Below are 25,890 nucleotides of genomic sequence, written 5' to 3'. Positions count from 1 at the left end.
ATTGCACTGTTATCCTCAAATGACTCAAAGGCCAGCAAGAAGGCTCTAGTGCATTGGATAAATTGATAAATTCCCTTTGGAGAATATGCAGGAACAAGAATTATAGGGGATAGGCCTCAGTGGTGGGTCACAATCTGTACCACCGGAGGGAGTGCTCAAATCAATGTGATCCTGTGTCCATTAAGCACATTTTATGGAAGTACGTACTTCAGTGGTTCTTGAAGAGTGTGCCCCAAGCTCTGCAAAGTGTGCCTTAAATTGTATGGAACTTGTACTTGCAATTACACCTGCCTGTGTGATTCTTCTGACTCTCTGGAGTGTCCCAGGGTTCCTCTTGACAAGGAGAAATACTGTGACATGAGCAAAAAAGTTTGAGAATCAACTGTCATATTTATTGCTCTGTGCTAGGCATTTGAGGAAATAGCAAAGTTGGGTAAGGAAGGGTCCCCATCCTCAAGAATATGACAATCACATTACGGAGACAAGACACACACATAATGCAGTAAAAGAACAAAAGGATATAGTAGAATCTCATTGGAACTGCATCATGTCCAACTGGTCCCCAAGCTACAGATCCTTCAGCTTTTCCTGTTTGGCATGATGAATTTTTGGGAACTGAGATTGGACTGTTGAACCTTTTTTGGGGGAATAATAATAATAGCTACCATTTATGTGAATATGTAATATTGACTTATATGAAGATTATCTTATTTAAACCTCTCTTAACCCAGCGTGGTAGCTATTATTATCTTCATTTTACAGACTGTGATGATTAAAAAAGTTTGAGAAACATAAGTTTCTGGGCAATTTAATCATTTTATTAATAAGGTCAGCATATTATTTAAAAAGATGGTCATTTGGTCTCTCTCTTAGAACTCGGGCTCACAGTTTATATAGGGGTGGCAATCTATTTGAAGAATGTATGCACACCCAAGCCTGAGCAGAACACTACAGTGGGATCTTGAACAAGAAAGTTAGTCCAATCTCATTATCAGCAATGTCCTTCAAGAGACTGAACTTTTAGAAATCAAGACTTTAGAAGAAGGGAAGAACTCTGGATGTCTCCAAATGATTGGTTATTAATCATAATTTTTCTTAAGATGAAGAAACTGAGGCAAAAGAGATTAAGTGACTTGCCCAGGGTCACATAATTAGTAAGCATCTAAGGCTAGATTTGAATTTAGGTCTTCCTGACTCCAGGTCTAGTGTTCTATCCACTGTACCGTGTAGCTACTTCTTAGAAATAGAAATCACCTGGAGATAAGATAGTTTATATAGCAAATATACTATTGTTTTGCTAAAGGGGCTGTGCTGCTAGTCCTTTTTATGCTTATTATTGTCTTGAATAAATATTCTATGCTTAAATGCTTATTGGAAGTCTTGAATTGCTTTCAGGAATAACCCTTAATAGCCCAAGGAAAGAGTTAAATGAGTCAGATTGTGACTTTCCCAGAAAGAGAATATGGGTGGGGTCACAAGCTATTGAGAGATCATAGAGAATATTCTTAATTATTGATAAACATTCAAGATTGATCTGGGTGAGGGAACCAGCCACAGAGAGACTACAGAGTATATCCTTAATTATTGATTAACATCTAAGATTAAATTTGAGTTCCTGTCAGTTCAGTACCTTCCTGTTGTCTTCCAAACACTGGTAGTCTCTTTTAGAGTTCAGCCTCAAACTGGCTGCACTCACGTAGCCCGCCCTACACTTATCTCACTTACCTCTGATAGTTCCAGTGATAGATCATCCACCAGCTCCAGTGATCGATCATCCACCAGTTTTCTAAAGGACGGATATAACTCCGCATAGCTCTTATGACTTGTCATCGCCTTCCTTTTTTTTTTTTTTCAGATGAGAAAATTAAGGCCTTGAGAATTGAAGTGATTTGTTGTGGGATTTTAGACAATACAGGTTACTCCTCTGGGTCTCAGTTTCCTCCCTTGTGAAGTGAGGGAGGTTGGACTAAATAATTTCTAAGGTGTCCTCCAGTTCTGACACTTTACATTCTGTTCTAGCTCTACCAATCTTGTTCTCTGAACTTCTTATTTCTGCCTGTTTGTTTAGAGAATAGCTTTTTTTGTCAATGTATTAGCATTTATTGTTTAAATGCAACCTTTGGAGGGCAGGAAACCATGTTTAATGTACAGTGTACAGCACTGAGCATATGAACGGACTGATCCAGAGGCTAAGTAAACACCTTTAAATAGCGACGGTGGCAGAGTCTTCATGTGTCTCTAAGTAGTCTGCACATTGATTTATGTTTGCAGACACATACAAATCCAAAACAATTTTCTCAGACTAGACAATTCCACATCCTGATGCTCCACTGGGTTCCAGTCAGTACCATTTTAGGGAGTTTTATCTTGGAAGACAGAATAAAATGGAACCAGCTTATATGGAGTAAAGTAAAAACTAATGATCACTGAAACTGTATCTATTTTCTGTCCATGGTAATGAAGCTTGACCAGAATGAAGCACTTAAATTGATTGTCCTGATTTTGAATTCAAGAGCCTGCATAGGATGCCCCTGAAGTATAGGACCACACTGATGGAAGTTAAAGAGCTCTTGAGTTTTTCCATTTCAAAAGAAATTTAATAAAATATGATGGGGGAAATGTACAAACTGGAGGCAAATAATAACACAGCCAAAAATTTCTATCCTCTGAATAATCCCAAAGCTGATTCCAGAATATCTTTGACAAACTGCCCTGTCCTCTAGGGCAACAATACTGACGAAAACAAGCAAGAAGAGCCAAATTAGGGAAGGGATACAACTGGATGAAAGCACTAACGGTGCCTTGCTGCATGACATGCTCTCTCTCTATTTTTCTCTCATCAAGGAGAGACAGGTACTTTCAACTTGTGATAAGTGTGGGGTTAAAGTTAGGTTTATGTTCACCATACTGCTTTTGCTCTAAAGATACCCTCTTCTCTTGCTTAGCATCTGTCACCTAGCCCCCTTTTCTGGAAACTTCCATATCTAGACTCTTCTAGGCTGAGATTTCTAGATCTATCTTGTACTCAACAGAGCTTTGCTGCCCAATCCCTGACATCTCCTTGCTTGTAACATATGATGAACAAATCAGATGCACCTAAGTGGGACTCTGATTCTATAAAGCTCTGTTCCTTTCCTATGGTACTGGGCAGTCCTGGTGTAGAGAATGGAACTTGGATATTCTCATACCAAACAAGGAAAAATGCTGAGAGCATGGTGGAACCAGGGATGTGCCAAGTTTAGAAGACAGCCAGAAGATCTCTAAGGATCCTCCTTCCTCCACTTTGATGATCTTCATCTCACAGATCCAGCAAACTGTCCTTTCCTGCCAACTGAGACCTGGTTGTACTTTTGTCCTCTCTGGCAAGTGACATCCAGTTGTATTCTTGTCCTTCCAGGGACTGAGGTCTGGATATAGTTTTTGGTCTAAGCCCCGGTTCTCTTGATGCTGCTTCCTCATTGTCTGAGTGTTTCAGGTAGATCTCAAGGCTTTTCTTGTGTGAGTTAACATGTGCCCATAATAAAGGTTTATATTGCTCTCTTCGCCTATTTCAAAAAAATTTCAAGCTTCACTGATGGGTTTGCATCTTGTATGAGAGTCTTAAAACAGTTGTAGTGGACTGGGACACCACACACTTGCCACATGGTAAGATTCCCTCGATGTACAGCATACTGAGCTCAATAACCTAGATAACTGAGGGTTTCTAATAATGAAGTCATTGCCAGAGTTGTCCCTATACGTTGGCAGATTAGGATAATGTCTGATAGTCATGATTTTACAAAGGCCTCCTGACTATAGATATTTCCTCTAATCGCTTTATTCCTGAAATTCTCATTCTGCCCTTACTTTTGGAGGGTTCATTCAAGGGATCATCTACATTGTATTTAGGCTAAAGCATTCTGTTCCCTGGAAAGTAACATAAGTCATGAGTTTCTCATAGGTCTAGAGCTAGAAGGGACCTTGGAGGTTATCTTGATTCTTTCATTTTACAGATGAGGAAACTGAGGCCCAGAGTGGGTAATTTGCCCAAAGTAATATGGCTAGTAAATAGTAAAGCCAGGATTCAAACCCTGGTCCTCTGACTCTAAATGCAGCATTCTTTGTTATAGAATGTATTTGTATATGCAAATGTATGCTTCTAAATAAATGAGGATGCTTAAAAAAAGGGGAGGAATGGGATGGTACAAGGCTCTGTTCTTAGCCTACCTTCTCTTGTTCTCTGACCTACTTTCCTTAAGGATCCCACACACTCTTATGGCTTCAATTATCCACCTCTATACAGATGACTCTTTAATCAACATCTCTAACCTCTGAGTTCCAGTTTCATATTTCAGAAGATAATAGGATTTAGAACTAGAAGGCACTCTGGAGATCACTTAGTCTCTCTCCAACTTATTTTATAGAAAAGGTAATTGAAGTCTAGAGAGATAGTAGCAGAGACAGAATTTGAACCAGATCCTCTTATTGCAATTCTATCATCACGAGTCCCAGATACCTCAAGAGCAGTGTCCAAAACTAAGCTTATCATCATTTTCCCAAACCTGCCCCTCCTCTGAATTGCCTATTTCTGTTGATGGCATGACTATCTTTCTCAGGCGTATTATTTGGATCTTTGCCTCTTCCCTCTCTTTGACATCCCAAATATAAATCCATTGCCAACTCCAACAATTGTTCCATCTGTGGTATAGTTTCAAGCCTTATCGCCATTTTAGTCACTACTGCCTGGATCCATTTCAGTTTGTTGCTCTCCTACCTAAAATATGGCACCCAGAAATGAATACAACTCCAGAAGTGGCCTGATTGTGGTAGAGTAGAGTAGGTATATCTTCTCCCTCACTAAGGGCATTGTACTTCTCAATGCAGCCTCAGACAATTTATGGCTCTTCTAGCTATCATATCATGATGTGTACTCATGTTAAATTTCCAGTCCACTAAAACAGTCAGATTTTTTTTCCCCACACAAACTTTTGTTTAGTCACACTTCCTCCATCTGTACTCATTTAGTTGCTTTTTAAAAAAAGTTTAAGACTTTACCTATTACATTTCTTCTTATTAAATTTGGTTCTAGCTTGTCAAAACATTTTGGTTCTTGATTTTATCATCTAGCACACTGCCTGTGTCCCCGTCCTCTGTCAGATTTGTGCCACCTGAAAACTTTCTACGTATGTCATTTATGCTTTTAACCCAAGTCACTCACCAAAACATTGAAAAGAATTGTGCCAAAGGAAGAGATTTGTGGCACCCCAATACAGACTCCCTCACTCAAAACAAAGTCAAGTGCAAGTCATGTCATCATTTCTCTGATGGCATGGTCTTCTTTGGCAATGAAGGATGAACACAATTGATTGATCCATTACCATTCACTGATACCAAGGCAGAAAGGCTCAAAGTGATAAAGGGGTGGGTCACAGAGGGTAGGTCATAGAGGTGAGTTTTACTGAAGGGAGGAAGAAGGAAAAAAGACCAATAGAAGAGGGTAGTATAACTATGCCTTCCAAAAGATGAGAAGTAAGGGCCTGGTCTCTGCAGTTTCCTGAGTCTCCTGGTCTTTTTAGGGTCTTAGATGTACTTTTTTAATTCCTTCTCAAAATATTTGATCAGGGACCATATATTTGCCCTGTATACTCTCTTTTGTCACTGAATAGGGACAAGAGCAAAGAACTAGGAGAGGAGGATCTGGGTGTGTGTTCTTTGGAAAGCCATGTCTACTTCATAGTGGAGTTGGAGAATCACAGAAAGGAGGGAGATAAAACAAAGCATTTTGTAAAATGGAGTATTGGATAAATGTAAAGGTATGATTATCTTTACTGTGCAGAGGAAGTTGCAAGATGCTCAATAAATATTTGTTGATTTCATGGTGATATTCTTATTCCTGGATTATGTAGGAAACCCTGGATGGGAAAAGGGAATTGATTTGCTTATAACTACACCCCTCCTTCTCTGCTTCTAACCAAGAGTAGAATAAAATTCAGGATGATTCAAATCCGTTGGTGAGACTGGCATCAGAACCAATTTGTCCCCTCCACTCTTGCCTCTCTCTGTAATAGCGGGAGCTGCAAGAACCTTTGATAATCCTCCTGAATCCCAATAACCCATCAATCAGTCCTGATTCTAGAGCATCTCCATTAGTTGGCAAACCTGGGGCCTTGGTCCTGATGGGTTTATTCTGTAGAATCAGGTCTTTGTGTTTAAAAAAACTTCTACATTTGAAGCCATCTGTTACCAGACATGGAAGATGAAGGTTTGTTCCAGCCCCACTCCTCACCCCACCCATTGTGCACAGATTTTGGCAATGACAAGATACATGCACCATTCAAACCAAGTTACTGAGTAATCAGCAGATTGTCTCCAATTCAAGCCATCCATACACAGTTGCCATCATACTCTGGGATCCCCATTAATATGCAATTTCAATTGAAAATATTATTGAGATTTAAAATTCCTATAGGAGAAGAGGGGAAAAACTGCTCTGTGAAGGAGTTACCTGGAGTTACTTTTTCTGTGCTGACCAGGAAAACAGACATATTCTCTGCTTTGTCTCTCTCTCTCTGTCTCTCTTTCTCTGTCTCATAACCAAAGTGGCTGAGTAAAAATTCAGTCCTGTGGTTAATTCAAATGTTTGCAAACAAGCTGCTTTTATATACTTACTCAGTTTGCTACTAAATGGGTGCCTAGAAACAGACCTTAAAAACAGCCCCTGCTCTATGATATGGCCTTCCTATAGTGGAGGAGAGAGCTCCTTAGACATCTGTCAGAAATATCCCACACAACCTAGAGTGGCTGAAAATACTTTCTTTTGTGGGGGAGGAGGGAGAGAGCAATTTTAAATGTGATTCTTCCCCCTCTCCCCAGTAGGGAACTTTCTTTTACCTTGTATCCTTAGGGCTTAATACAGGGCCTGGCACATAGTAGGTACACAATAAATGCATATTGACTGACTGGATGATACCTCAACTTAATTTTCAGCTATTAAGTATTACTGCAGTGCTAGTAGTGCTTGGTTTCTGAATGGTGTATAGGTCAACAGACACATTTCTTATCTGCAGAAGAAACTTGGCATTTGAACTGCCTGGATTAAAAGCTCCTTCTTCGAGTTGTGCCTACTTCTTCACTCTGAGGCCCTCTTTCGATTATATTTACCAAGTCAGTTGGATATATTTGCTTAGGTTGTGTAAATATGCCTTCTCTTATGCGGCATAATCCACAGTCATTCCTTCCAGGCAGCCTGGTATTTAAAAAAGGAAAAAGCAGAGTAATAGAGAGAGGAGTCATTCAGTCCACTGTCTCAATCAGAATATTGACCTACCCTTCGTTCCTTGTCACCATATTCAATGCCCAAGGTGTCCATGGCACGGACAATAGCTGCCAGGGATTGGATAGTGTTGCTATAGACCACAGGCTTATACTGCTTCACATCTTCTCCCGAGAAACCATCTTCATGAATAATCCTAAAAAAAAACAAACCCAAACATCAAATGTTATAAGAATATTCCACAGGTGAAATAGTGTCATAAAATACCAGAATCACAGAGCTAGAAGAGACTTTAGATTGCAGAAGTATGATCCGCAAAACTCTGAAGTATGGCCAACACCACATGAAAATGTAAGTAGAAAATGTTTAACAAAATAAATAAAAATACAAGACGTACAATGTTAATCTGTGGTTTCCTAAGTTAATATTCTGACTGCAGGGACCTGTTTCTATTTGAGTTTGATACCAATGATCCAGAACATAGACTATAGATGTTGGACCTAGAAGAAGCATAAATTAGAACATAGAACCAACAACGTCAAAACTGGAAGGGACTTTACAATATAGAATATTATAGCTGTAAGGGCCTTAGAACAGAAAACGGGATGGCAGAGCTGGAAAAGACCTTAAAACATAGAATGGCAGAGCTGGAAAAGACCTTAAAACATAGAATGGCAGAGCTGGAAGAGGCCTTAGAGCATACAATTTTAAAGCTAAAAGAGGTCTGTGAATTTAACCCCACCATTTTACAGAAGAGGAAAAGAAAACCCAAAAAAGTGAAGGAAGTTACCCAAGGCTCCAGGGCTAGTTAGAACATCCAGCATGAGATGCTCAGTTCAGAGTTTCTATTCACCCTTTTGTAGTGAATGGTATCAGGCAAAAGAAAATCCTGCTAGCTTAAAGGTAAACATTCCTGCAGCCATCCTGTGTCCAAGTTAACATAGATTTTGTATTAATAGTATCTAATTTAATAAGACTCCTGTAGGGTTTGAAAGTAGAAATGGGAAAACATATCCCCAGGCCATATTAAGAAGTGGGAGGTGCGATACTTTTTTTTCCTTAAGACCTTAAAGATCATCTACCCAGTGGAAAATGCCATATGCAAAGGCACCAGGAGGAAAGGAGGCGGGAAGGCTTGGCACCACATTTCACATGTACTCATTTATTCACCATCAACATCCAAATATGTTCCACCATCCAAGGAGTTTGCTCAGGAAAATCCACCACCTGCCATGTGCTTTGATTGTATCAATTTCCTCCTTTCCAGGGTATAAGACTTTCCCCTTCCTGACCATTGCCTCATGGTAAATTTCATAGAAAACTCCATGACCATCAAATATTAGAGAGGACAGGGACAGTATGATTTCATTGGTACAGGAACTCCCAGATGAAGAAACTTCCTACACTGAGCAAATTGCAACCTTTTCAGCAACTTCCAGGTCTTATACAGTTGTCTAGGTCATAGCAAGGTAGAATAACTCATCCATAGTCAGTATGTGTTAAGACTGGGAGAGGGAGAGGGGGTGAGTCTTTCTGACTCCTAGGCAAAATCTCATTGTACTATACTACCTTTCAAAAATTACAAGTTGGCTAAATAAAGGGCCTTTCTTAGAGACAAATGCTTTGCTCATTATAGAAGTCTTCATGATATCCCAGTGAAGGTATATTTCTTCTGTAATTGGCAGAGGGGGTCTTTTTGATACACATACACACAGAAACATACATATTATGTATATGTACACACATGTACATATGTATATAAACACATACGTACAAGAATATATATATACACACACATGCATATATACAAACACACACATGTCATTAATAATGTTCTGGAAGAGGAGAACAATGAAAAAATGCATTAACGAGAGCCTTAGTTGTGAATTCATTTTGTCAAAAATAAATTATTTGACTGCTTAAGCAAGGCCTCATGCCTTAATTATAGGGGCTGTTTTAAGGTCTGACAAAGCCCTGTATTCCTGCTATAGTATATAAGAACTATGGAAATTCAGAAACACTTTCATTGGTTGATGTATTCTAGCTTGTCGATGTGTTTCCTAAAGTGTGGCACCTAGAATAAAATGCAACATTCTCCATGTAATTTGCCCTGGTCAGACTACAGTGGGATTATTATCTTCTTTGTTTTGACCACTCTGCTTCTCTTAATACAGTTTAGATGATTAATTTTAGTTGTGTTTTTGGGGGGAGGGGAATGTTCTTGTATCATATTGTTGACTGATATTGACCTTACAATCCTCTAAAACCCTCATACCTTTTTTTAATGTGAGCTATTATCTTCTGTACTTGCATAACTGGTTCTTTGAACCCAAGACAAGGACATCATATTCCTATAAAATATGAGCTCCTTTAAGGTAGGGTCCATTTTCAGTTTTGTCTTTATACTCTCAGCATCTGGCGAATAGTAGATGCTTAATCAATGCTTGTTGACTTCAGGTGAATCAGCAGTTTTAAGAGAATCAGGGCATCTCATTTGAAACAAACCAACAACTGTCCTTGTGAATAAAAGGATAAACTAGACCATCAGTCGATTTGTTAGTTGTTATTTCTGGTCATGGACAGAAGTCTCCTTTTCAGTATTTGGCCAGAACATACAGGTATTGCTTTTTTTTCAACTAACCCCATGTTAGGAAAGCTTTTTTTTAGGAGGAAGGGTCTAGATCTGAGACACAGGAAATTACCTAAGAGGAAACTTCTACCCACAGAGATATGCAGTTTACAGAGATGCCTAAGAGGTTAGATCATTTACCAAGGGTCACAAAGACGTGTCAGAGACAGTACTGACTTGACTCCCACACTGGCTTTCTTTCTTTCTTTTGTGGAGGCAATTGGGGTTAAGTGACCTGTCTAGGGTCATACAGCTAATAAAATGTCTGAGGCCAGATTTGAACTCAGATCCTCATGACTTCAGGACTGGTGCTGTGTCTACTCTGTCAACCAGTAGCTGCCTTTCTATCCAATAATCCAAGCTGCTTCTCTAGCGACAATAGAATTGTTGAAACCAGCCAATTACTGAGCTCTGTTTAGAGAGAGTTGAAAATGAGTGAACAGAGGGTTGCTATACAGCCTCCAAGACCCTGGTATCATTATCAGGGGATTCTTTTCCTGAGTGGTGGATGTGTTAATCTAGGGGCCAGCTTTTATGCTTTCAAAAACAGTGAAGTGGAGTTTTTAGGGCACATCTTAGAGCACAATCACTCTACTCTCTAGGACAGGGCACAGTATTACTATTCTTTGCTGTAACTGGGCTCACTGAACATTTAAACTGTCAATTCTAAAGGGACAGTCAGGACACTGGCTAGATTGGGTCACTGATATGCAACTGAAAGGGTTAAGCGCCATGAGATCCTTGGCACCCCCAGTGCAACTCAGGTCCACCATTTAGGAACCACTGCCCTGGGTTCTACTTTCTGGGACATCAGCTGACTCCCTTGCCTGCTACATCTTCTCCTAGCTGTTCTGATTCTTTCTCTCTTTAAGCAACAACTATAACAACAACAAAGACAAAAGCAGCCAATGGGTATTGTTATTATATATGATATATATATATATTATAGCTTTGCAAAGAGTGTTACATATATCACTCATTTGATTCTTACAGTAACCTGCAGGGGTGGGGGAGGGGGAGGTGGTATTAGTAGCTTCATTTTGCAGGTGAAGAGACTGAAACCAGCATTATTCAGGTTTCTATGCTACCATCTTTCAATCATCCTGTCTTTCTGAATGTTACTACCTTATGGTTGCATAGCATTTTCTCTAATTTGATTCATCAAATGTTTATTAAGCATCAAGTGTGTACAAGGCATTGTTATACTTTCTCAGAACATTTCATGAGTGTTATAACAACTAGGTGGGACAGTGGATAGAGTATTGGGCTTTCAGGCAAGAAAGATTGAGTTCAAATTTGCCCTCGTACACTTAATACTTGTGTGATCCTGGGACCTCTGTCTGCCTCAGTTTCCTCAACTGTAAGATGATGACAACAATAGCACCTATCTCCTAAGGTAATTCTGAAGATCAACTGACATAATATCTTAGAGTGCTTAGCACAGTGTTTATGTTAGACATCCATAAATTAAGGGAGTTGGACTAGATGGCCTATTATGTCCTTCCCAGATCTTAAATCTGTGACCTTATGATTATATGTACTTTAAAGCATCATAGGATTTAGAGATAGGCAGCGCCTTCTACCCAGCACCTCCTATCCAGCATCTCATTCAGCTTACGCATTTTGTAGATCTATGATCTTATGCCTATGTTAGGCAGAAAACAACTGCATTTAAAATATTCATGACATTCTTAGCGAGAATGACCTCAATCTCTCACTTATGATATGGTGTTTCAAGGCAGAGTTTGGTGCCACTGGCTTTTTTAAAAGGATAAAATTTTGAAAAAAATTGAGAATCTTTTGAAACTATGTTTCAAAACCCTAACCATGTTTCAGAAGAATTTATTTCTAGACTTGTTCAAACTGGCTTTTGCTAATTTATATTTATGCCCCCAATGGCAGTGGAGTTTTAGGAAATACATAACTAAAAAAAATGCCCTGTTTGTTCACAATTACCTAAATACAATTCTCCCAGTTTGTGGGGAGCAAAGGAGAAGATATTTGTGAGTGGTCTCTCATATGAATTTTTAATTCTCTCCCTTGATCAAACCTATAATTTCTGGTATTATGTGAGATTGAAGATTAAGTAAATCAAAGGAGTAAAACATAGCAGGATTTTGTTCCTGCTCAAACCACTTAAAAAAATTTACTTAGGCATGAGTTCCTTCCCTAGATGTCTTCTCTCCTCACTTAATACTCAGGTGAGGTGCTGAAGCTCATATATTTGAGACTGGTTCTTACAGCTAGCGTTTATATATAACACTTAAAGGTTTGCAAAGGACTTTACAAATATTATTTCATTTAATCCTCAAAACAACTCTGGTAGAAAAGTCCTATTATTATTCCTATTTTTACGTGAAAAAACTGAGGTAGGCAGCGGTCATACAGCTAGCAAGTCTCAGAACAGATTTGAACTCAGGTTTCTGTGTTCAATGTTCTAGTCATTGAACCACTTAGCTGTTTCCTGTTCTTATGTTTTGGGGCAGTGAGCCTATCTGAGGAAGGATATTGATGGAGATGTGAATTGATTGATCTCTCTAGTACTCAAGTCCTGCTCCTAGAGCCTGAGCCTGTTGTGGTTAATGTTAATTCCTTTTCTCTCTTTACCCTCACATCACCACTCTACTTCAAGGGATCTTTGCTAAGGTTTCCTCTGCTATATTGCATTTTAGGAGATGGCCATTACATAGCCAACACTTCTAGCCACTGTGGGCAAGCCTGTTCCAAAGGAGCAGAAATTTGTTACCTCCTTAATGTAGCAAAAGACTCAAATTCCTACCTTCCCCTCACTTTCCACACCAATCTGTCTTCTGTGAGGCAAATTAGGCTGGTGATTACACAGATTTGGATAGACTTAGGGCTGCAAAATTTTAGTTTGAACAATACCAGAGAGACTGGAGTGTGAAGAAATAAGCCTCCAAGCAGACACTATCAGTGGTATTTGATATAAAACCATTATGTACCCTGCAATGATTGAAGGCATTAAAGCAGAGGATAATTACACATATAAGATTCTTGAAACATAACAACTTAACAACTGCATGTCATAAAACCATCTGGGTTTTTCTTCCTTTTTATTCTCTGCCTTACTTAAATGTTATTTGCTGGTACCCCTGAGCCACTGGCTACGTGGCCCTTTTCTGGATCTTTCTACCATTGTTCCCAGGCTTTACCCAGACTCCAAGGTCTTTTGATGCTTTCAGATTCTCCTGGCCTACATGTGTACTCCCAGCCTCCCATTCTTTTAAAGCCACTTAAGACGAAAATTGAGTTTTTTAAAGGAGATAATTAGTGACTAAGTTAAATAAGATAAAACAAACTTAACTCATTACAGAATTGCAAGATTGCAAGGCATGAGAATCTTCTCTTAAGACATAGCCTTAACAGACAATTACTGAATTAATGAAATTTTGTACCTAATTACAACCAACCAGCACAAACTACAAGGGCTAACTAGCCCTACTCTCATCTACCTGAAATCTGGCCTTGGGTCTCAGCACATGACCAGGAGCAATCAAGACACCATGACTATTTCTGGAAAGCCCATGTCAGTGAAGTGTCCGGTCACCTCAATCACCACTCTTCCTAACTTCTTTGTCCCAGATATAACACAGTGCCTGGCACTTGTTACTGTGGTTGAGTTGCTTCAATCACGCCCAATTTTTGTGCATTTGAGGGGTTTTCTTGGCAAAGATACTGGAGTGGTTTGCCATTCCTTCTGCAGATCATTTTACAGATCAGAAAACCGAAGCAAATGGGGTTAAGTGACTTGCCCAGGGTCACATAGCTAGTAGGTATCTGAGATCACATTTGAACTCAGGTCTTCCTGACTAAAAGCCTGGCACTCTATCCACTGTGTCCATCAAGTCAGAAGTAGAAGAGGGAGCCAGAATGGAAGCAAACTTGGGCTGAGGTTATAGACCTGGTATGTGGAAAGTGCTAAATAAATGTTTATTTATTCTTTTGTTCACTCATTCAGTCACATACAGAGTGGTCCAAGCCCCAGGCTTCACTCTCTGCATAACTACTCCACCTTCTTTTTATTTCTCTTCCACTTCAAAGCTGAGGCTTCTGGCCTCTTTCTGGCCAGAGTTATCAGACTCTATCAATCTGCTATGGTAGCAAGGCCCCCACCCACTCACAATCAAGAAAGGCTCTTTCTGTCACAGGGAGGCATGGAGAAAATTGTGGTCTAAGGCTAATCACCAGGAGTGTCTAATATAGTATTATAATGCATCCACAGCACAAGGTGAGGCATCATGGTTATCATCATTCTCAGTTTTAACCAGGCCTTCTCCATGCTTCCTCAGACAGCTCCCTGAAAGGAAAAGGATGTTCCCTCACAAGTGGCACCAGATTTGGGGAGTCACAGTAATCATTAGGCTCCAGCTCCTAGAACAAGAGTTTCACAAAATCCCTGAGCAACAGTCTCATGGGACATGACAGCAACCCCAGTTATATTAATCTTTATCAGTTTTCTCAGGTCTAGCTGTCTTCCATATTTTAAAAGAGATATAAAAACTTGGGTTCCCAAAGCCTTGTGGGACCATGGCAGTCACAGTGGGAATAACTTGAGAAAATTTTTGTGCACTTGAAATACTGAATTTTCAGACATCTTAATATATGGGAAGTTTAGTCAAGTAAGAAATATCTCCAAGGTCCAAGACCTGATAGAGAAAGCTGAAACGCAATCCCCATCAGACAGCTTGCATATTTGAATAGTTCTGTGATATATTAGTCATTGCTCCCATCTCCCTCTCCCCCCCAAGACACATTTGTTTTCTGCATTCTAGATAACAAATCATAGGGTCATAAAACTTGAGTATTGGAAGGGAATTTAAAGGTCACTCAAATTATACTTGGCTATTTATGGTTGTAGGGACTTATGTTCTTATTGAGCTACAGAGTCAATGAAATACCACCTCAATTCTATATATCTGGGGGAACAATCAAAAGCCCACTCACAAACTAAGTTTCACTGGAAAGTATTCCTGATAACAAAGTCAGAAGGTCAGAAGGAGAACAGGGAACTAGATTGGAAGCAAGCTTAAGCTGGGTGTATAGATCTGAATGTTTGATTTTGGACAAGGAACTGGAAGCTAGAACATGCAAATCATTAGAGAGGAAATATTTGAAGCAGACCATGGAAGGCCAGAAATCAAGCAAAACATAGTGAGTATATTCAGATTTTCAGAGATCGCTCTTATGGTGAAAATGCTGAGGGAAGTCCTTTTCTTCTGGGTTCCTACCCGACATGTTCTTCTGATGCTTAGTCAAATTAGTATGAAGGCTCCTTTCTCTGGGTTTCCATGGTTATTTTTTACCTTCTACCAAGGATTGTATCTTAGAGTTGTATCCTCTTATGAATCAGATTTTCTATGGAAAAGCAGGTTTCCAAAGTCATTGGGCCTATCAACATATTCCTACTGTCTTTTGCTCCACTCCACTTGTGGGTATGTTGTACTTTGTCAATAAAGCCATGCAAAAAAACATTGGATTTGAAGTCAAAAAATCTAGATTCAAATTCTGACTCTTCCACTTATCTTTGTGGACTTGAGAAAATAATTCATCTTCTCTGTTTCAATTTTCTTATCTGTAAAATGAGGGACTTCTAAGTTCCTTCTAGCGTTAAATCCATGACCCATATTTCTTAAAGGGTCACAACATTTAGGTTGGAAGGGATTTTCAAAATCACTTAGCCCAACCTCCTTATTTCACAGATGAGGAAACTGAGATCCAATTCAATTCAACGAATCTACTATCTGAAAGGTCCTTTGTTAGGCTTGGGGATTCAAAGAAAAATAAGTGGACCAGTTCCTGCCCTCAAGAAGCTTCTATCACACCGTTAGAATGCAAAGTATAAGATCATTTGAGAAAGGAGGGAAGAATGACAACTGAAGAGATCAAGAATGCTCCACTGGAATTGGGGCTTGAAGGATGCTAAGGATTCAAGAGGGAGAGGTGAGATGGGATTACATTCTGAGAATGAAGAACAACATGTATAAAGTTAAAGAGATAGGGAGATAAAATGTCAGTTTTGGGGAATAGCTAGTAGATAGTTTGGCTGTAATGTAGAGTGCATGAAGGAAAGAAAATGAAATTAGTTTGGATATTAGTATCTGGATAGTAGGAGAGAGTCAACTACTTTGCAAATGGTCTTAAATGTCATGCTGAAGAGTTTATTTTTTATCCTCCAGGCAATAGGTAGCCAAGGAGGACTTGGTTCCATCTTTTATCCTTTCCTTTTCCCTGATGCCCACATCGTCCTTTCCTCACCTTCCCAGTCATCTCCCTCTCGTGTCCTATTAGCTGGTTGTCAAGTAATCCCTGCTAAACTGATAATTACACTGTTATTCAGGACTTTAAAATGACAGAACCTCAGATTTGGAGGGAACTTCAGAGGCTATCTGGTTCAGTTATTACTTGGAAGCAATGCTACTTTTCAAAGCAGCTTAAGATCTCTGGCTATCGCTCCATAATGCTGACTCATTGACCTTGAAGTCCACTAAAAACCACAAAGTTTTTTCAGACAAGCCATTGCCTAAATGTACCACCACCTTTTTTTATTGGTGAAGTTAATTTTTTGAACAAAAAGATAAGACTTTACATTTATCCCTACCGAATTTCAGTTTCTCAAGGACTTTTTGGATCCTCATGTTATTCTTTAGGATATTAGCTGTCCTTCTCAGATTTTTGTCATATGTAAATCTGATAAGTATATAGTTTATCCAAATAACTTGTAAGAATGTTAACTAGCATAGGGCCAAGCACAGATTCTTGTGGCACTCCTCTGAAGACTTCCTGCCAAGTACATAGCCTGTTACTCAGTCCCAGATTCATCTAACTACATTATTATGGCCTTGCTTTCCTCTATCCATCTTATAGACAAGAAAGAAGAGTATGAGATACCTTATGAAATGTTTTGCTAAAATCTAGATAAATGCTATCATGAGCTGTGCCCTGATCTACAAGGTATGTAAACATGTCAAAAAAGGAAATACGTTTAGTCTTGTGTGACGTTTCTTGAAGAAACTATTTGTAATAACTGATTCATTTTGGGAATGTTAGCTAACCATCTCTTTAATGATCAGTCCTTGATTCCCTGCTCCCCTTTCCCAAGGAATTAAAGTAAAGCTCAATGGCCTATGATTACAAACTAGTTCTCTCTCTCTCTCTCTCTTTCTCTCTCTCTCTCTCTCTCTCTCTCTCTCATCCCATTTGCCATTCTCCACTCTTGTGGTTACCTCTCCCAAAATTTCCTGTCTTTCAGTCATCACTGATAGTGGTTCAGTAGTCACATTTGCCAGGTTTTCAGTACTTGAGGATGAAGTTTATCTGGGACAAGTGACTTGAATTAATTGGAGACAAAGGAATGTGCTTTTATTATTTCTTTACTTATCTCGGTAGCCAAATACTTCTTAACCATTTTTGTTCTTTTCAGTTCAAAGATCATTTTTGGCAGAAGAAAGAGAATAAAAAATTATAACAGCTCTGCCTCCTTTCTGTTGTCAGTCAGCATCATCTCATCCACCCCACACAGGTGTTCTACCCCTTTTTTGATCCTTTTCATTTCTCCAATATAGCTTCAAAACCACCAAACAATTCTATTTGTTGTCCTTGGTTTTCCTTACTGGTCTTAGCTCATCCTGAGCTACATAGCTCCTGATGCAATTTTTTATAAGACTCTGTCATGTGATTGATGGTTGAAGGACATTCATTTCCAGTTACCTGCCCTGGCTTCCATCTTCTTCTATAAATGTCTTTAAAAATGCAAGTTGGTGGGTGAGTATTATGTCCTTCCATATCAGTCTTTTTTTAGAGAAGTCCTATCTTTCATCCTCATCAGAATTGTTTTATTCTGTGTGTTCAGCATTTCATTCTTGAATTTTCTATCCCCTCTGGGCTGACGTCTCTTGTGGAATTTTAGCCCACTTCTATCTCACTGATGTTAGAACCTTTAGAAATCTACTTCCCCTAAATTTAAGGTGCATGTCAGATCATTATCTCTAATTTTACTCCAAGGTTCTCGTTATTTTTGCTCCCCCTTGGAGAATGAAATCCAGAATAGAATTCTTCCTTTTGTTGACTCCTTTACTTTTTGAAGGAGAAAGTTATCATTAAGTCAAGAAGTGATTAGTTGTTCTGCTTTTGTCAGAGAGAGCTCACCAGCAGATGAGTCCCCCATTACCACTATATCCTACTTCCATACCCAGTTTGTGATCTGTTTGCCAAGCTTCTCATCTGTTTCCTTGTTTTATCCAGGTGGTTTCTTCTTCCATTGATCTTCCCCCAAGCGCTCTCTACTCAGCCCATTCTGGTTCCTAGATTTCCTCATATGATTATACCTTCTTAATATACAGTGCTATTCCTGTCTCCCTTTTACCTAATATTTCCTTTGAATAAAATAGACCTGTCCATAGCCACATTCCAGCAAAGGGTTTCATCCCACAAATCTTTAATAACAGCTGGTAGGTCAAATTTCCTTCCTTATGTAAGAACCTAATTCTTGTTACTCAATGACACCAGAAGGCAGCATGGTTTAAAGAAAAAAAATGATGAACCTGTGTTCAAAATTCTGACTTTTGACACTTACTAGTCTATGATTCTGAGTAAACCACTTAACACCTCTGAGCCTAAGTTTTCTCATGTGTAAAATGCAGACAATTAACACCTGTACTACCTATTTAATGAACTGGATGAAAAAAGCATTTTGTTTATTTCCAAATGCTATAGAAACATGAGCTGTTATTATTTTGAGTGCTACCTTTGTCTTGTACAACAGAGGCTACAACCTCCTGACTTAATCAAGTGCATTAGATCAAAAGGAGAGAATTGAGTCTTTCTTGGCATCTCTATGGATAAGGAAAGCAGATATACTAATTGTAGAGTGGGTTGGGTAATTCAGCTTGGGGTCAGAAGAATGGATCAAGTTTTTAATATTGGGTTGTTGGAAAATCCAAATGATTACAACAATTCCCCACCACCTCAGTCACTGCCCTTGGTCGGGCTAGATCTGTTGAATGAGGGTGGAGGAACAAGTGTGTTTGTTCCAGGTTATCTTTTCCAGTGAGGTTAAGGGAAGGCACAACTAGTATTTAAGCCCATTTGATGCCTGTATGGGATGGGACAATTATTCCTGCACTGAAAAGAAGAAAACAAGTCAAAGTTGGTTCTGAGAAAATTCAGGTAAAGAAATATTTGAAAAATTTGGGGGGGTGCCGTTGGTGGAATAGGGAATGACATAATCTTTAAAATGAATATCTTTGGAATGACAGCTTCTGGTAATGGGTATTCAGATTGTATACATATTTAATAATGTGAGGAATACTTATGAAAGTACCTGGACATTCTTATGATGACTGCTCCATTTAAGGAAGCATAAATAAATAAATGGGGTCAGGGGAGAGGTAATTTGGGTAGCTAGGTGGTGCAGTGGATAAACTGCTGGGCCTGGAGTTAGGAAGACTTGTCTTCCTGGGTTCAAATCTGGCCTCAGATATTTATGAGCTATGTGACCCTAGGCAAGTCACTTGACCCTGTTTGCCTCAGACTTCTCATCTATAAAAAATGAGCTGGAGAAGGAAATGGCAAACCACTCTAATATCTTTATCAAGAAAACCCCAAATGGAGTCATGAAGTGTTGCACATGACTGAAAACAACTGAACCACAACAGAGAATAGTTCAAAATAAGGCAAACTTATGCTAAGTACCAAATATAGGATATAGACCCAGTGTTCTTAACCTGGGGCCTATGAACCCCAAGGATTCTAGGGGGCTTGTGAGATTTCCCCCCTTATTTTGATAACTATACTTTAATAGAAATGGCTTCCTTTGTAATTCTTTGCTTTTTATCCTATTCATTTAAGACATTATTCTGAAAAGGGCTCCACAGGTTTCCCAGTGTTCCAAAGGGGTCAGGTGACACAAAAAAGGGAAGAAACCCTGGTCCAGACAGACCTTATGGGAACTCTGAAGAGGCGGGGGAGAGGAAAGGCCTCCCAACAGAAGAAGGATTTTGAGGGATGGTTAGAACTACGGTAAGTAGAGTGGAAGGAGGAGTACTCCTTGAGTGTGGGGGGAACGGTGGGTTCAAAGGACAAAAACAGGTGGGTGGAGGGGCAATTAGCAGTGTAGTTAGGTTAATAGTCTTTGAGTAAAGGAAGAGACATGGCATGGAAGCTGAAAGCCAGATGTTTGCCATCTGCACAGAAGACAAAAGAAAACAGACTTCATTGTAGCATTGTGCAGGAGATTTCAGTCCAATTAAGCATTGTGAAAGACTGAAGAAGGAATTAAAACAGAGGGAGAGGGAATGACCTTCTTCTTTGAAAACCTCTAAGGATGGGGAAGACAGATTGGCTGTTAGGGTAAGAAGGAACACAGCTTGGGCTTGGAGCCAGAAGGACAGACTAGCTGAATTCTGAAGGCTCTTCCAGTTTTTTGTGAAGGGCTTTAGAAACTTATTGTATTTTCTGTGAATACAAGCTACTTGGCAGGAAATATCTTGCAATGTATACAGAGAAAGGGCTAGGGGTTTGTGAAAATTCAGGGCTCCCAGTCTTTTGTGAAATGTGAAACATAGATCTTAGAGGTCTTCCAGTGTAATCCTTTCATTTTACAGATGAGGAAAATGAGGCCCATAAAAGGGAAATGATTTGCCTAAGGTCGAAGGAAGTCACCTTTCCTTCTATAATGTTTAGGCTTCAACTCTCTGGACAATGCCATGGGACTACTTGTAAAGATGCCACTGGGTGAAAACAGGCAATGGATTTCATTTTAGGGGAAGTGTCCAATAATGTCCAGGGTCGGTTTGAGATTCTCTCTCATTTAACATTTTCATCAAAGCACTTGAAGGAGTAAACAGCATGTTAATGAAATGTGCAGATGAGACTACATTGGAAGGTGTTGCAAACAGCTGTAAGGCAAGAGAAAAACTGCCAGGAAAATAATAGAATCTGATTGGTTGGGAGAAGGGCCAGCATAGGTGAGACATCCCAGGGAAAGAAAAGCTGTCTTAGAGATGATGCTGAACTGAACAGCTGTGGCCTTGCCTTAGGTCTGATCTGGCTCTTCCTCTTGGCTCTAGTGGGTACTGGCTTTCAGAGACCTCTCCCTTGTGTTTTGGGCCACTTAAGTTAAAGTTGTTGGTTAATAAAATCATCACTGGGCATGATTTGCTTAGAGATGAGACCCTGACCTTGTTGCTATTTTCAAGATTTACCTGGTGAGGCAGATGAGCCATGATTAATCCAGGTTGGCATGTGGTTTATAGGCACAGATATGCAGGGAATGGAGTGGGCATCACTGGGATCTAACGGAGTTCACTTCCTCTGAAGTGGACATATTGCTCCCAAACTAGGTATGGGGGATCTGCCCTAGGCTTCAGGACTTTGGGAATTGTTCTGCTTAGCTACACTTCAGGGGTCCCAGACTTCAGGAATTCCTGGCCTTCGAATTCAGATTCATATTAATGAGCCTTTGCTTGGTGGTTTTCCTTGGGGATTCCAATTTCATAGCTCTCTGTGGGCAGTCCCAGCTTTCCATCTGCAAGCCAGGAACTTGTTCTGATGTTGCGATTGGAGGCTGAGAGTATTTTTCAGGTTAACCTAGCATTTCACAGGTTAAACTGCTCCCATTTTCCACAGATCATTTAACATTACATCAGATTATGATGTAACATCAATAAACAGGGCAAGTTGTTTTGAGCTGGCTCCCCATGCTTTTAGCTTTGGGAGGTGCCTGAAGCCAAAACAATCTCATCTGCTCTCTTCTCCACACCACCCTGCTAGATGGGAGCTGATCATCTGGCCTTAGAGATTCTGCTAACTGACAATAAAACTCCCTGGCAGCAATAGAAGTTCTGAACATTTAGGAAATTTGGTGGACAACCCTCGCCCCATCCTACTTGCCAAAATGTTGAAAGTGCTCAGGATGTCTGATTGACAACTAAAACTATCCCTAGAATAGCCTGAATCAGAATGACCTAGAACTTTGCCCCTTATATGGTGTGACATTTTCTATACATCTGTCTCCCCTGAAATAAAACAGCGATACCTTAAAGGCAAAGGACTCTCCAGACTGTGAAAAGCTTCCATAGATAGTATAATAGCAAGAGTAGACAGTGGCTCTCAGATCACTAGGTGGAGTGATGCATAGAGTGCAGGTCCTGGAGTCAGGAAAACTCATCTTTTTTGTGAGTTCAAATTCATCCCCAGGCACCTAACAGCTGTCAGAGGCTGGGTAAGTTACTTAATTCTATTTGCCTCAGTTTCCTCAACTGTAAATGAATGGGGGAAGGAAATAGCAAATCATTCCAGTATCTTTGCCAAGAAAACCCCAAATGGGGTCACGGAGAGTTGGGCATGACTAAAAAAATGACTCAACAACAATTCATTGGCTTTAAAGTTTAGAGTATCTGGGTTTGACTTCTGATTCCCACTACCAAGGTGACATTAGCCAAATCTCTTTCATTCTGGGTCTCAGGTGCCTCTATTTTAAATGAAAGGATTGGATTAGATGATGTTAGGATCCTTTCTAACTCAAAATCAGGAGTCCAGAGATTCCCAAGTGGTCTGTAGATAGATTTCAGGAATTCCAACAACTTGAATGGGAAAAAAAATCTTTATTTTCACTAACCTAAACTGAAATTTAGCATTTCTTTCCAATTATTTAAAAGCATTATTCTGAGAAGGGGTCTACAGTCTTCATCAGAATGCCAGGATACGAAAAAGTTTAAGAACCGTTACTCTAAATAAGAGTCCAGAGACATTTAGCTATGGAGGAGCAAGTTGAATAAAGAAAGGCTTATTGTAATTCTTTTGCAAAATAATTATCCTTGGTGATACCTACTGCTTTCTGGCTGTTGCTCACATAGTAGCCTCATCTCCCATCTCTGTGTCTTTTTCCAGGATGTCTCCCATGCATTCCCTCCTCAGGTCCACTTCTTAGAATTTCTAATTTCCTTCCCAGCTCAGCTCAAGGACCACTTTCCACATGAGGCCTTTTCTGGTCCTCCTACCTGTTAGTGCCCTCCTCTTAAAAATGACCTCATATTTATCTTGTGCATACTTGTAAATGTTGTTTTCTTCAATAAAATACAAGCTCTTTGAGGGCAAGGACTGTTCCATTTTTTATTTTTGTGTCTCTGGAACCTAGCACAGTACCTGGCACATAGCAGGTGCTTAATAAATATTTAATTGATTGACTGCTTAAAGGGTAGTATGGTAGAAGACTACTTAGATTGGAAATCAGGAGAGATGGGTTTCATTTTAGTCCCTGTTCTATCCCTTATTTGTTGTGTGACCTTGAACAAGTTACTTCCAATCTCTGGGTCTTCCTTCCTCTTTAAAAGGAGAGAGTTGGACAAGATCTGTTCCAGTTCTGACATGGTGGGGCTCAGAAAGAGACCTATGAGGGGAAGCACAGCTCAGGGAAACAAATGCCCCAGAGGAGGGAAATCTCATTTAAAATCATGAGAGTTTTACTCTTCCCTAAGTATAAAGGCTGATTTAATGCCTGTACGGGACAAGCTGCCTCCATGCGTGAGGTCTTGCTCAAAGAACTCACACATCCCCACACACTGCTGCTGTTGTGCCCAGCAGGCATTATGTACAGAGGGTAAAAAACATAGTCAGAGTAGCTTGGTACTGCTCTACCCCATTGGAATTGGATAGACAGCATCATTTGAGCCAGTCTCCGAGAGGGTATAGTCCATCTTTTACCTAGGGAAAAATGTGCTGGCTCCTTCAGTTATTCTAATTAGTGTCTCAGCTGTGGGTTTTGGTATTGGTAGTCATTGACCAAGGCCTGAGGCCTGAGGCTACTGGACATGGGCACTCAATAATTCATAATGGGTCCTGGAGGCCAGCACACCAACTTGTCTGCCCAGCCTATTATCATTTGGGGGGTGGGGAAGATATGTATGCTACACCTGAAGGTAGAATAGAATTTTCAGGCTGAAGAGTGGCCCAAATCATTGACCTATTGTCCAGATGATGATATTCTGTTGGACACCTCACAGAGTGTATCCATCAATAATATGTCCAAGGTAGATGTTACAAATGGACAATGAACCAGGTCCAGAGTTCTACAAGAGGAGGAGAGTTGGCTAGACTGGCCTCAGGACACTACATAGTTAATGGTCCCAAACTTCTCTTTGGAGCAAAGGTCCATCATTTTTAGCATCAGTATTCTTCCAGTGATAGAGGACTGGCCCAGAAGTCAGATAGATGTAGGTTCAAGTCCCACTCAAATTCCCATGTCTGACACATTCTGGATGAGCAATCCTGGGCAAGTCACTTAACCTTTCAATGTTATAGGTATATAGTATCAAACATGCAGGATTTTAGGTTGAACCAGATTAAAATGTAACTGGGAAATATATTACAAACTAAAAAAATACAATAAAGTATAGATAATATACATGTTGGGCAGCTAAGTGACACAGTTAATAAAGTGTCAGGCCTGGAGTCAGGCAAACTCATCTTCCTGAGTTCAACTATGGCCTCAGATACTTACTAGCTGTGAGATCCTGGGCAAGTCACAACCCTATTTGCCTCAGTTTCCTCATCTGTAAAAAAATGATCTGGAGAAGGGAATGGCAAACCATTCCAGTACCTTTGCCAGGAAAACCCCAAATGGGGTCAGACACAACAACAAACATGTCAAAGTCGCGCTTTCTAAATCAGCCAGCAGGAATTCTTATGTACAACTTGGTGGTCCGCATTTCTATTTAACTTTGAAATCACTGCTGTAAGCAACTTTCTATAAAACATTAGATTGCAGAAAAAGGTGCCTACTTGCATTAGTATTGAGTTTCTTCAGCTGAAAGTTCCCAATACTAATACAACTGTGGGGTCAGTCCCAGTTTATCCTTATTCCTATTCTTCCGGGGATGCTATATGGTTGAGGGTCATAGAATAGCTTAGCTGCCAAAGAATTTGAATTGAAGATAACCCACAAGGGTAATAGGCTTAGAGTGGCATGAGCAAGTTGTAAAGAATTTAGAAAGAAAAGTGGTGGAAAAGATGTCATCTGAGGAAGTATGACATGAAGAGAAGGGAATGTGTTCACCATTTGCATTTATATAATTTCAAGAGAACAAGAAAGGTCACCAGAATGTTGGGTGGGTCCCACAGGGGTCTTCTAGGCAACAGTTGCAAATGGGAAGCATGGAAGGAAGTATTGCAATCTACATCACTGGAGAAAGTATCCATATTGATGAGATCACAGATCCACTGAAGCATCTCGGGTTCTCTTGCTGCAGTCCTGAGAAGTAGGTGGTGTGGTTATCATTATCTTCCTTTTACTGATGAGGAGATTGTAGCTATGAGTGGTGAACGGTTTTCTTAGTCACATGGTTAGTAAGTGGCAAAGCTAGGACTCAGATCCAGGCCTTTAATTCCAAATAGTCTTTCCACAATACCTCATTGCCTCTTTTGGACCTTGGCTACATGTTAAAGGGGATAAAAGCAGTCCCTAAGCTCACAGAGCTAATAATTTAACAGAGGAGCCAAGGACAAAGAGATATCATCAGTAGAAACCTATAGTGCTTTTGACTGTCTGTGCCAAGGGAGGAAAATTGTGGTACAGAAAATTTCAATTTGGATAGGTCAACAATCATTTGAATTTAGCTTTGGAGTGCATCTTGTAAATTTAGGGTCATCCAGTTAATTTTACTAATTATGGTGCAGTGGATAGAGCACCAGTACAGGAGTCAGGAGGACCTGAGTTCAAATCTCACCTCAGACACTTGACACTCACTAGATGTGTGACCTTGGGCAACTCACTTAACCCCAATTGCCTCATCCTGGGTCATCTCCAGTCATCCTGATGAAAATCTGGTCACTGGATTCAGGTGGCTCTGGAGGAGAAGTGAGGCTGGTGACCTGCACAGCTCTCCCTCACTCAAAACAAAGTCAAGTGCAAGTCATGTCATTATTTCTCTGATGGCATGGTCTTCTTTGGCAATGAAGGACAAGCACACACTAATTATGGTGGCCTTAGGCT

General features: G+C 39.9%; 1 protein-coding gene across 4 annotated transcripts in view; it reads right to left on the bottom strand.

The window, feature by feature from the left end:
- The window catches only part of GNAO1 (G protein subunit alpha o1), a 245,181-nt gene that overhangs the window by 140,664 nt on the left and 78,627 nt on the right, over positions 1 to 25,890 (bottom strand). For all 4 annotated transcript variants that reach the window (XM_072632279.1, XM_072632281.1, XM_072632282.1 and 1 more), the window contains exon 3: positions 7,307 to 7,448. In XM_072632279.1, coding sequence (XP_072488380.1) covers positions 7,307 to 7,448 — 142 coding nt within the window. The remainder of the gene's footprint in view (positions 1 to 7,306; positions 7,449 to 25,890) is intronic.

The sequence above is a fragment of the Notamacropus eugenii genome, chromosome 1, assembly GCF_028372415.1.
Source record: "Notamacropus eugenii isolate mMacEug1 chromosome 1, mMacEug1.pri_v2, whole genome shotgun sequence".
Classification (NCBI taxonomy): Eukaryota; Metazoa; Chordata; class Mammalia; order Diprotodontia; family Macropodidae; genus Notamacropus; species Notamacropus eugenii.
The sequence above is the reverse complement of the archived record's forward strand: the minus strand, read 5'-3'. Positions and strand labels throughout refer to the sequence as shown.